General features: G+C 45.1%; 1 protein-coding gene across 3 annotated transcripts in view; it reads right to left on the bottom strand.

The window, feature by feature from the left end:
* The window catches only part of LOC119378941 (uncharacterized), a 38,936-nt gene that overhangs the window by 8,428 nt on the left and 17,281 nt on the right, over positions 1–13,227 (bottom strand). For all 3 annotated transcript variants that reach the window (XM_037648039.2, XM_037648037.2, XM_037648038.1), the window contains exons 2-7: positions 12,619–13,157; positions 10,820–10,946; positions 9,107–9,225; positions 7,200–7,355; positions 6,085–6,382; positions 3,355–3,504 (exon numbers count right to left, since the gene is read on the bottom strand). In XM_037648039.2, coding sequence (XP_037503967.1) covers positions 3,355–3,504; positions 6,085–6,382; positions 7,200–7,355; positions 9,107–9,225; positions 10,820–10,946; positions 12,619–13,157 — 1,389 coding nt within the window. The remainder of the gene's footprint in view (positions 1–3,354; positions 3,505–6,084; positions 6,383–7,199; positions 7,356–9,106; positions 9,226–10,819; positions 10,947–12,618; positions 13,158–13,227) is intronic.

Genomic DNA, 13,227 nt, shown 5'->3' on the forward strand with positions numbered 1-13,227 from the left:
CAAGCTTCCGCGGAGCGACGCCGGCCGCTTAGTATAAGAGAAGTGGCGTTCGCGAGGGTCTAGCTGGCCTAGTGGATTGTGTGCGTGACCGAAGTATGGAACGCCATAGGAGGCGCGACAAACACGAAATGAGGCATGGTGAGCCAAACCGCTCGTCAGATATTTTTCTCGAATTTGTATTGTAAATTACTCTATCACGATACCAAAAATCAGTTTCATCGCAATGGCGAAGCAATGAATGCGATATAGCAACAAATTGTAATATACGAAGTAAGGCTAGCAGCTAACTCTTTTGAATACGATCTCGCGTAACTCTACAAAACGCTAGTGTAAGAGAATACGGCCGCTCTACGGAGAGAAGCGGTTTTCGTGTAATCTCTTCGCGTTGAGAGCACAGCTCGTAAAAGGGTATATACCAGCCGTTTGCTGATGCCTGCGATTGCGCCCTTATAATCAAAGTTCACAGTTGCTGCTCGAGCGACACAGCCCCCCCCCCTCCTCTCCACCGGCGTCCCTTCATGCTCCTTCAAGACGGGCGGGGTGTTTACTCATTGCTTGAGGAGCAATCGACGGCAGTCCTCGCACGCGGGCTGATGTTTTCGCATGCGCCCTCCATGCGACGGAGATGGGCCAGCTCGTTTCATCTCTGCTTCAGCCGTGTTCGTCGCCAGCACTCGCGCGCTTTTACTCGTGGGTAGAACATACGGCGCGCGGGGCGATGTTATCGATTTGTACTTCATACGGAACATGACGGCGACGTCAAAAACCCGTCCAGAGTGTCCATATAATTGATATCGTAATAAAAAAACACCACGCTTGCTGCGAGAAGACGCTTGGTAAGAGAGAAAATGCGCAAAAAAAATGCGGGTTACGACGCCACGTTGAACTTCCCGGAACAGTCTCCATGACGTCATAGATTTTGATGGTGTCTACTAAGGCCTACGTAGTTCCTAATTGGTAAAAATGAAGTAGATTGTCTTCATACCAAGTTTCAGGACATTTCGTTGTGCCATGTGGCCAAAATACAAAGAAACACTTTAAAATCCGTGACGTCACCATCGGAGATTTCGGCGGGAGATTTAAAACTGAAACATTTGACGATTTTCTCATCTATTAATAAACATGAGGTGGTGAAATTAACGACACTATAATTTTTAGAGCACAATTTATCAGTCTAAACTAACTGATGGTTTCACTTTAGTGTCCCGTTAATGCATCGGAACTCAGGCTTTCGCCTTCGAGTCATCATAGCGATAGTTTAAGAGACCCTCGCAATTTTTCTTTTGAAAATTCTAATGTCGATAATCTTGTGTCCACAGGTTCATCATTAGAAAAGAAAATGAAAGTCATAGTTTCATGTCCACATATCGTACTGAATCCCCAGCACATGGATGTCAATGTGACGTCACGAGTTTCGGCGCCCCTATCGTATCCGCATTGGCTCAATAAAATTCTCATCTGGCTCCCTTGAAACGCAGTGTACTTCATTTTTATTGATAAAGGATTGTATGGCCCCTACAGCTGACGCTGTCAAAATCCATGACGTCACGTCGAGCTGGTGCGGTAACTAGGCGTCACCATCTATATTTTCTTTTTTTTTGAGAAGTCCGAGCACCTTGTCCTCAAAGCAAGAACGAGAGGCAGGCCTCCCATATACGAAGAGCCCGACCCTAACGTCACCCTAAATGGGACAGCAATTCCAAAAGTCGAGACGCTACGAGTTCTTGGACTTCACATCCACAAGGATGGATCGGGAGCGGCCACGTTACCGAGACTCCAACGGACACTCTCGCAACTCACGCATCTCATCAAGAGGATCGCAAACCAACGAAACGGGCTCAAGGAACATGACACCCTACGAATAATGCAAGCTCTGCTCACCAGCCGCATCACGTACGGCACGCCGTATCTCACACTGAAGACCGCAGAAATAGAAAAACTTAATATTATGATAAGAAAGGCAACCAAAGTCGCCCTGGGACTACCCCCCATGGCTTCAACTACACGTCTTCTTAAAATAGGCGTCCACAACACGTGGCAAGAGCTCGCCGAAGCTCACAAGAACAGCCAGCTGGAACGACTAAAGCTCACGCCTACCGGGAGGTCAGTGCTCCGGTACCTCAAGTACAGCGAGACGTACATCGCCGATGCAGACCGGAAAAAGCGCATCCCGCTGGACGTTAGAGAGTCCCTCTTCATCGCGCCTATTCCGCGCAACATGCATCCGACATTCCATAAAGGTAGACGAAAGGCTCGAACTGACGCTATTAAACGAAAGTTCAAGGAAGACCCGGACGCCCGCTACACCGACGCTGCCAAGTATCCGCGCAGAAACGCGTACGCTGTCAGCGTCGTAGACTCTCGAGGCCGAGAGTTAGCGTCGGCCACGGTCAAGGCACACAACTCAGAAGCAGCGGAAGAAGCGGCAATCGCTCTCGCCACAACCACATGTACAGACGCCGCGGTGATCTTCACCGACTCGCAAGCAGCTTGCAGGAATTATGCGAAGGGCCGCATCTCAGCCGATGCACTTAACATCATAAAACGGCGAAGCACTCCACTCCCATACGCCTGTATAATATGGGTGCCAGGACATGAGGGTCTACAGGGAAATGAAGCGGCCCATGCCGCTGCCCGCGAGCACGTCAGCCGGGCTGTCCTTGACCCACAGGATACCCGACCCATGGCTGAAGAGGTGGAGGCGGTACAGAACACCTATTCGTCGCTACTTCAACACTACAGACTGGAGCGACGGGTGTACCCTCCACCACATCCAAAACTGACTAAAGAAGAAAGCGTGATCATCAGACGCCTGCAAAGCAACACACACATACATGGAATATTAATGCACCGCCTCTACCCAACGAAACATAGCTACATGTGCCCGCTCTGCGGCGTACCGGACACCCTGGCACATTTGCTCCTGGAATGCCCGTGTCATGTAGACCTCAGTATGCAACCGGAGACGGACGTCAATCCAGCATTAAACACGAACGACGACCACCTAACCGAAACGTGGGAGGCCAAGCTCGCCCTCGAGGACCTGGAAGACCAGCGACAACTTGTCATCAGGGCCAAGAGGGCAGTTGAAGCCAGAGGGTTCCTGGACTAGGGAGCCCTCCCACCTTAGGGTGATACCGAGCATCGCTCGGAACACTGTTTCACAAATAAACGTTTATTTCTCTCTCTCTCTTTGGGAGTTTTATAGCTTACCAAGGGTCATCTTGCTGCAAGAGTGGTGTGCGTTGTATTGTTGAAGGGTAATTTACTAACATAAGAGATTTTTTTTCTCGTTAGTGCTCCTTTAGCATGTGTGATGCCAAGGAGTGTACGTGAAATTTCCTTGTTTTTTACCTCTGTCGCAAGATCCCTTGGCCAGGTCCACGATGGTCGCGACAAGCGAGTTTGTAGTCTTCTGGAGGAAGTGCAGATTTAGGTCGTTCAGCGCCGTGATGTCATCACATACTTCGTGGTAGCACTCACGCATTGTTCCACGGAACGGTCCTGCGTTTGCAAGCAAACAGCAGCAGTCGAAGTTTATGCGCACAATTTTCCAACACCACTCTCGCACGTCTTCACAGATGGTTCGTCGAATAACTTTATGAGCGCCGTACTTCCTAACATGTCTAATTAGGACATGCTAGGAAGCACAGTGCTGACTGTGGCCAACAACTTCATCAAAAAATGTTTATACGGCAAGCTAAAATCTCGTGCATAACCCTCTGTTAAATCCATCTTGACCTTATATATTCTATACTACGCACAAATTTAAACAGTTAAATACTGAAATACGTGATTTCAAATAAATAATAATGGCCAGCAATAAATAATGGGTAAAACTTAACCGAAAAATGTTTGAAACAATATACGTTTTCTAATTAGTTAAGTTTCCTGCAGCTCACGCCATACGTGTGGTTTTCTAGAGGTATTTTATAGCCAGGATTCGAAATTGTAGAAGCTATGCTTGATATTGCTTCTACCAGCGAAAACAATTTTATAATCGTAGATATTATTATCTTAAACTTATATCTGAGGTGATGACTTTTTGATAGGGGTGTGCGAATATTCGAAAGTTTCGAATATTCGTCGAATATTACATTCGAAATATTCGTATTCGATTCGAAAGTCGTGTATTCGAAAAATTTCGAATATGCGATTCGATTATCATGCATAAAATAACTCGTCTTCCACATTTCTGCTGCGTTCGTATCGCTAAAAACGTCGCCGAGAGGAGCGATAAACAACGTAAGTACACGGAGGCACGATATCTGCCTACGACGAGCGCCGCAATACGTATTATTTATTGCTGGTGCATCTCCGACGTGCAGCGCTGTTGGCGATCATGTAACCGTACATTTTCAATATTATGCGGCCGTAACGTGCCGCACTACCACTCGTTCACTATACGGGACCACTTCTGAAGAAAGACAGTGACCCACGTGACTGGTGGCGGACTGTAGGCACCTTCAGATACTCCAGTCTGGCAAAGCTTTGCCCCGTGTAACTCCCTATACCAGCCACTTCTGTTCCAAGGGAGCCTGCCTTTTCAGTGGCAGGGGGGGGGGTGTCTCTGTTAGAAGGGAGCGCCTGCTGCCTGATCATGTGGAGCAACTCATATTTCTTCATGATAACACGTAGTCATTACTTTCATTGTGCCGTGATATCTGCTTGTGTTGTGATGTGCATTGTGCTAGCCTGGACATTGTGTTCCGGAGATAGCAGTGTATGTTGTGTTGCCAGTCAGGCTGTTAATGTTTTTTTTAATAGCTACATGTTAAATAAAATATTGTTACTGTGGAGGCATTTTTCCTTTGATATTCGATATTCGATTCGATATTCGAAGGTGGATATTCGTATTCGATTCGTATTCGAAAATTTTGATATTCGCACACCCCTACTTTTTGAGAAGTATAATTAATAACAGAAACACACATGATTTTTTTTCATAAATGAAAACAATTTCCCCATTGACGGCTATCTTCCCATTTGTTCATACGGCAACTTCCTCATTGAAGTTTCCCGTTGTAGTCAATGAGGAACTTCAAAAAAGCACCACTTGACATAAAAATTGCCTCTCAATTTTGACCAAAACGGAGATTTTCTAAATTTGTGATTTCTTCTCGTAAGCTTTACAAACTTCAGTGGTCGGAAAATATTTTTAACGCAAAATATACATTCTGTGGAGCAAACAAGATTACTCATGTTCATACATAGCGCAATTTCACCAAGAAAAAAAAGCAAACATTGAAAATTTTGCCAAAATTTCTAGAGGCGATATGGCTGAAAAATTGCAGCAATATTATTAAGCTTCAAACACCTTACACAAACGCATCTGCTTAATATGTCAACCAAATTTGGCATTGAAACAAGGCAGGATGCTCTCTGAATAAGTTTTCTGACAAACGTCACTCAGACGACATTCTGCTAAATTCGGAATGCTCCCACGTGAACAAAACATTTTTTCCTTCCGAAATATTCGAGCAATTCACTGCCTTCGAAACAATAAACAATAAATCAGCACTATTTCTTTCGAATACATTTGAGATGGTCGCCAAAATGGCTGGGACGTTTGGCGTGAAATGACCGAGAAGCAACTGCCGCTGAACGTTTAAAGAAGTCAATTTTGCTAAGAAGTCCGAGCATGGTTGCAGAAGGCAATAGTAATAAGCGTTTCGTAGGTATTCCTTACATCCATTCCTCATCTCGGAGGCTAGCGAAAGTGGGAAGTAGATATGGCATTAATGTTGTTTTTACTTTGGGTAAGATATGCGCTGCCGTGCAGAGACGTAATGACAGAGCGCAGTTTCCCAGGTTTCTTTCTTTCTTTCTTTCCTTCTTTCTTTCTTTCTTTCTTTCTTTCTTTGCACGCTGCAGGCAGAGCACGCAAGGCGGAACAATTGGAGGAGAGCGTTCACGAAAGGCGTGTGGGCTAGCAAATGAATATTCGGCTTAATTTTTTTTTTTTTTTTTTGAATGCGTGCTACACGCTGTGCTTGGCTGTTTGCGCGACCAAGCATGGCGAGTAAATTTCTAAAAAGTTGTGCGGGAATTAGTGCGAAAGCATACGAGAGACGATCTGCTCACCAGTGTCCGTGAGCAGGATGGCGCTGAGGCTTTCTCTATAGACCGGGTGGCTGTGGTACCAGAACATCACGTGGTCGCTCCGCAGGAAGTTTATGTGTTTGGCGAGGCTGGCTGCCATCGGTTGTGGCCCCAACGGTATAGCCAGGCTGTGAAGGCGGAAGTGAGATTTGTCCTCACGGCCCCAGGCGCGATTGAACGCCAGTGCCAACCGCTCGTCCATCCGCCACCGCGACATGCTGGCCAGAAAGTTGCCGCGGAAGCTGTCCGCCATGATCGCATTCACCACCATCGGGCTGGCCTACGCACGAACGTTACTCTATGTAACGACAGCAAATTTGGCCTACATGCGCTGGAGCTCACACATCGTCATTCGAGCGTGGGGGGTCATACCCTAACGTCCGCCCCGACCTTCCCATTTGCGCCTGCATGGATGGCGTGGGAGGAGGGGGGGGGAGGGGGGGGGTATATGGCTAAGAGCCGGAAGGAAGGTGTTATGAGAAGAGAAAGGTGGAAATTTATTTACGGTTGTCAGGACTCTAATAAAGTTCTTGTCATGTCATGTTCGACAATCAACACCTATAGATTTTCTTGCACATAAAGAAAGTCGTTAATGTAAGTGATTCGTGTCAGTTTGTATAATTTTTCTTGCACAACAGCCTAGCGCGTAACAGTTCAGAAGAGTAATAAGCTACAATTTAATAAATAGTAAATGTTATATTCCATGGTGGCTTTTCATTTTTCGTTACATGTCCGCGCAACGTAGCCCACAGGTGCGATTTACCTCGGGAAAGAGGAAGAGGATAGGAGGGTGGAGAGTCCGCTGGAAGGTTGTTTGGACCTCGTAATGAATATTCCTTAACTTTCTGCCTCCCCCATGGCAGAAAGTTAAGGAGGTTAAGGAAACTTAAGGGGAAGGCAGAAAGATATGTGAGCAGATGAGAGCTTGCGGGGATAACGCTGCCGCAGCAAGCACAAGACCGGGTTAATAGGAGAAACATAGGAGAGGCCTTTGCCCTGTAGTGGACGTATAGTCAGGCTGATGATGATGGATTAAAATTCCTGCGCACATCTTTGAATACAGCTTTGATAAGACTTATGAATATTGCTCAACTTACGTCTTGAAAATCAACGGGAATGTCTTGAGAGTACATTGTGTCGTTGTAGTGCAGTATGGTGTCCATAATAATGGCACCTTGAAACTTGGATCCATCTCGGAGCAGCTCGTTCGAGATCAGAAAGTCATGTACAAAATAGTAACTGCCGACGCACCCCTGCATTTGAGAAAAACCATGCAGTAACTTAAAGCCGATGCTAGCAAAACACGTCAGTTATATTGAAACCTTGAGCACTGGATCTGCTAATAGTTCATTGTTTAATAATTCGGGGACATAATTATTTATAACATATTATGATAATTGCACTATAACAAAGCTGCAAGACAAGTCCTTTACATTAAGTCTAAGAAAATTACTTCCCTTGTTAACCTGCTCGCGTGAATTCAAGCAGGCATGCTCGTTATTAAGGTGACTCAGTGGCTATCGCGTTCTGTTGCAACGCCTCCATAGATTAGGGAGCAATGTAAAAAGACAGTTTTATTTATATCGCAAGCCCATTAATAAATCCGCGCCAGTCAAAGTTAACGCGGAGCCCTCCACTGCGATGTGTCATGGCCCTCTCAAACCATCGAATCTAGGTAAGAAAGTTGTGATGAAACGAAAGTTGTGTGAAACAACAAGAAAGGACCGGCTGCCTCCACTTTATAGTGGAACCGTACCAACTTGACCGAATGCCAACGTTCGTTTAGACGATAAAGATAACGCAACTGTTCTTATTCCATTTTTCCTATGAAACCAAACATGCTTGTAATGCATATCGTCATGATCTCTGAAAATTGAAAGTGGGCATTATTTGTCAAATTAAAACTTTGATTTACAATGCTCTGGTGCTTTCAGCTCTGCAATACTGCAACCTTGTTTGGGGAACCACTACCAAGACAAATCTTACGAAATTGCATTTGCTCCAAAAAAGAGCTGTACGATGCATTGCCAATGTTCCTAGCTCGTTTTCTACGAAAGATCTGTTCGTAAAGTTTGATATTCTACCTGTATTTTTTATACGATTATCGCTTAATTTTAACCTACAAGTCACGCTTAAAGCCCAACAATTCTATTGTATTTTCGCTGGCTGATCTGAATGTAAACCGTAGCATCGGTTATACTAGGCATAAGGAAAAATGGCATGTCCCTACACCTCGAAGTAAATATGACAAACAATCATTAACACGCACTGTGCCCATCTTACTTAATAAACTCGCAAAGGAAGAGTTTGATCCTTTGTGCAATTCTAATCATGCAATAAGAATATACATATTCTGTTAGTCGTGCCAGAGAGATGACTGATGTTCTATATGAATTTTTTTTTTGTCACTTCCGTTAAAATCGCGTGCACCGTGTTAGCAAAGAACATGTGCTGTACATACCATACTTGTGTATGGGGTAGGAAAAAGTGTGTATGCATAGTTTACACTTTCTTTTGTAGGTACAGATTTTTATTTGTGTATGCATAAATATGTATGTATACATGCTCTCACTTTCTGATTGAAATTGTATCTTTGTCTCGCGTATTATTTTGTTTCAAGTGTTGCGTTCATTCATTACATTACTGCAATGTGCTGTTGTCATTTGTAAAAGGGGGCAGAACCCCTGTCAAGCTTCTTTAGCTTTTAGTCCTGTCTCCTCTTTTTCAATCAGCAAATAAAATAAAAGTGATTGATTGATCGATCGATTGACTGATTAATTGATTTATTGAGACCGCTTCAATAGGCCCGCAAGTATCGTGCAGGTCTCTAACGTTCAAGGGGAATACCATACACAAACGCAAAAAAAAAAGAAAAAAGGTTTAGCTGCAGTTAGCGCTGACTGTATTACGAAGGTAAAAATTCTTTTTTTTTTCGTCTTTTAGGATACGTAGAGAAATGATGAGCGTACCGTGCACAAGAGGCTTGAACAGAACGAGGGCTTACTATTTCTTCCATGTCCAGGGCGACGAAGATGACTGTATAGTTGAGATCACACTGGTGCATCGTCAGCACCCGCGCCGCCTCGAGCAAGGCGGCGACACCGGAGCCGTTGTCGTTGACACCTGGGACTCGTCAGCGTTTTGTTGCGATCAGTCACAGTGCGTCATCACACAAGAGGAATGTTCGCAGACAGGGCCCAAGTGAAAGGAAATTGTCAAGACGAATGTCGGTATGATGAGTCCTTACCAACTAAAACTCCACTTTCTGTCGTAAGCTTAGCAGCCCATGTATTTAAGCCACTGTACTACACGTTCAGGCTTCAATTCTTATTTATTTATTTATTTATTTATTTATTTATTTATTTATTATTTATTTATTTATTTATTTATCACTACTTTACAAAGCCCTCCTGGGGCACTGTGTAAGGGGGAGGGGGTCAGTACTGTAAATACACACATAAAGATATGAAAATTCAATAACACCTTAACAAAGTAGTACATAAAATACTATAGTATAAAAACAACTAATTATTAAGCAAAAGCCTCGTATGTCTGGCTTGTTCCTTTAGTATATATATATATATATATATATATATATATATATATATATATATATATATATATATATATATATATTCAAAACGCAGCTCAAGCGCTGCTCAACAGACAAATGAAGCAAGAAAAATATACGATGTGCGTTTAATTCCGTTTCCTCGACCCCGCCCCCTGTCCACACTCACCCCCCCCCCCCCTTTTTTTTTCTTCGTTTGTTTCTTTCTTACCAATGTAACGTCAGGATTTTCCGTTATCCGTCATATGGCCCTGTTTGACCACCTTAGCGCCAGTGAAACCCAGCGATCACTTATCCTTAACAACTTTTTAGTGCAAAAGACAACACAAGAAAGACGACAGGACAAAGCGCCTTGACCCGTCGTCTTTCTTGTGTTGTGTTTTGCGCTAAAAAGTTGTTGTGGGTTCGCACCAACTAAAGGCCGAGACAGACGGTACGATTTTCCATGCGATGCGGCGTCCGACACGGCGGTGGGAAAACCGGAATGGTGACCTTTCATAGCATCGGACAGCCACCATTCCCTCTCCCCCACCGCCGTGTCGGACGCCGCATCGCACGGAAAATCGTACCGTCTGTCTCGGCCTTTAAGGCCGAGACAGACGGTACGATTTTCCGTGCGATGCGGCGTCCGACACGGCGGTGGGGGAGAGGGAATGGTGGCTGTCCGATGCTATGAAAGGTCACCATTCCGGTTTTCCCACCGCCGTGTCGGACGCCGCATCGCATGGAAAATCGTACCGTCTGTCTCGGCCTTAACCCTCCAACGCACTGTGTTCAATCACTTATCCGTCGACTCTACACATAGCACGGTAGTTGGGTGCAAATTTAATACTAAAGCTCCCTTTCTGAAAGTCACCCACTGGCAGTGCGCAGATTGTTGCGGAACAAACGACTCATCCATGCGGATAAGCTAAAGGAAAGTTGACTCGTTTTTAATATCTGAACGCCTTTCTTTCAGAGCGGTTCTTTCGACTATATCTGTGTGCTTTCTCTCCTGTACGACGATGTCTATTTCGTAAACGTATCATGCCACAGTTCGTATCCAAGCAAAAAGAAAACGGACATAGCAAAACTCCATTGGGTTCTGTTCACCCTTTCATGCGCAGAAATATGTTTGGCGGCATGCTGCGGCAGTGTTATTCACACCTTTTGTCTTTTTGAACGTGTCGTAATGTGCTCCCAAAACTATGAGCTGATCCTCGGAGGTCCTCCTGTGTTTCCCAGACAGGACGCCAATAATATTGACACCCGATGCTGGCTGACTGTTGTCCATCTGCATTGCGGGGTGAGAAAAATTCTTGTAAGACCTGTCGCCACAGTTATCATCGATATAGAGCATATAGGGTCATCCAATAACAATGGCTCGCTCTTAGGTAGCCTATACAGAAGTCTGCCCATGTTTATTACGGCCAATCTGTACATGTTTGCATCAGTGCATGTGCGCTGCCGTGTACTATCACATTTCTTTCCTTCAGCGAACACAGCAGCCCTGCACGCGCATATGGCAACACGCTGTTTTCTTCTTTCACCGCTGTCATCGCCATGGTGTCTCAGACAACAGATATCAGTTTATAACGTAACAGTTTCTCAGTTGTCCAGACGTCAGGTTGTGAACGGATTGGGGTGTAAATTTAATGTATTTAACTCAGTAAATAATCTTCCGCAAATGAACTCCCTTTGTATGTTAACGATGCTTTAGGAATGCAACCATACTCATTATTTGGTGTAATATTATGTGGTCGTCTTTGTCAGATATTCGTACACGAATCGACTTGAAATTTTCGCTGTTAGAGCGCCCCTTATAATATAGCAAAGCCATCAAGATAGCAAAATATTTGTAGAAAAGTTTCCAACTCAAATTGACCTTCTATCGCACACCGTGTTTTCCTTTTACCCCCCTTTTAATTTTTTACGTTCTCCCGTAGAAAAGTTTTATTCCTTTCCCTTTCCATCTGCGCCGTAGCGCGTCAGAGGAAAGGGAAACATGATAAAACAAGGTAGACGTGCAAACACGGACACAAGAGAAGGGAAGAGAAGAAATGTGTTGTCTTGATCTCTTGTGTCCGTGTCCGCACGCCTGCCTTCTTATATGTGAATTCGTACCAACTGGCTCAACTTTCTGTCGTTCTACGCTTGAAAACGCCTCTGCTCTTCAGTAAGGAGCTCCCTACCTCTTGCCCGAATTTTTGATACTGGCGTAGCCACAAACTTGAACTTTTTTTTTGGAGGAGGTAGAAGGGGGGGGGGGGGGAGGGCGCTATTGAATGGAGATCGGAAGACGACGGGTGTTATCGCACGTCGTCTTACGCCAGGTATCTCTGGTACACAAATATATATCGGAGAAAGAGGGGAGGACGTTTCCGGAGGTACCCCCCCCCCTTCATTCTCCTATCCCGGCTACGCGTTTGCTGTTCAGTTTAGCCTATGTTCGTGGCTAATATAGACAAGCAAAAAAGCAGCACACGGAAAACGGAGACGAGGGAAGATGCAGACACAGCTCAGCGCTTGTGCTGTGGCTACATCTTCCTTCGTCTCTTTTTTCAGTACGCTGCTCTTTATTAGTCCAATCAGTACAGTTTACTATCCTCTTCTGTATTAGTGGGTCATAGCCCAGTTTCGTAATTCACCATGTTTTCCATTCCTTCGTAAGTTTTCATTGCTTTAAGACATGGTCATGACCCTGATTTGATGTGAATGAATTGCCAATTTCATGTTATTCTTTTTCGCCCGAAAGCAACATTGCTATAGAGTACATAATAACGTACGGGAACAACACTCATAAACGGTGCCTTCGGTATGTCATCAGTAAACTGCTATGCCGCAACTGATATACGATAAACTGAGGGGGAACTACGCCAGGCTTTACGAAATGGGCGACAATAGATCGCAAAAAGCACGGATCGTATCGCTAACGCGGTTCAAGGTAGGCAGGTCAACATAATTACCAAATCTTTGTAAAGCTCTCCGGTGAAGTTTTGGTACCGGGTCTCCAGTCCGTAGCCGAGAAATTCGTTGAATATTCGAACCCTGGCTTTTTCCTTTAGCTGTATGTCCAGGTCGTTTCTCATATCACTGAGGAAGCTTTCTAGATGATCCCTTAGTACTTCGGCACTCGATTTCAATGGCTCGGCTGTTGCGTTTTCATCCCGGTCTGGGGCCATGGATTCCTCAGTTTCGGCTCCGTCGGGCTCTCTCGACCTCCCGTAGGGGTAGCCGTCGAAGAAAGGCTTGTGGTCAGCGGTCTCGGGACTGTTTTGTGACTCTGAAGGATGCTCTGAGGCGAAGTACTCCTCGTCAGTGAGCACCAAGGTGGTCCTAAACGCTCCCAGAGGCCTGTGTCCAGAGCGAGCTTCCGTTATCCTCCAAGGCCGATGTCGTGGCCATGCCGGTTCCGAAGAATGCACGATGGGGCTGGCCACAGATCGCTTCGGCATTTTCAGCAGATGAGTGAGGCCGCTGGGCACAGCGCATGCGTGAACGTTCCCTTCGAAAAACGAATAAAGTAAGGTTGATGAGAAGATGTCTTCTGTTTACAGTTAATTATACAGCGAAGC

Source organism: Rhipicephalus sanguineus, chromosome 1 (assembly GCF_013339695.2).
Source record: "Rhipicephalus sanguineus isolate Rsan-2018 chromosome 1, BIME_Rsan_1.4, whole genome shotgun sequence".
NCBI lineage: Eukaryota > Metazoa > Arthropoda > Arachnida > Ixodida > Ixodidae > Rhipicephalus > Rhipicephalus sanguineus.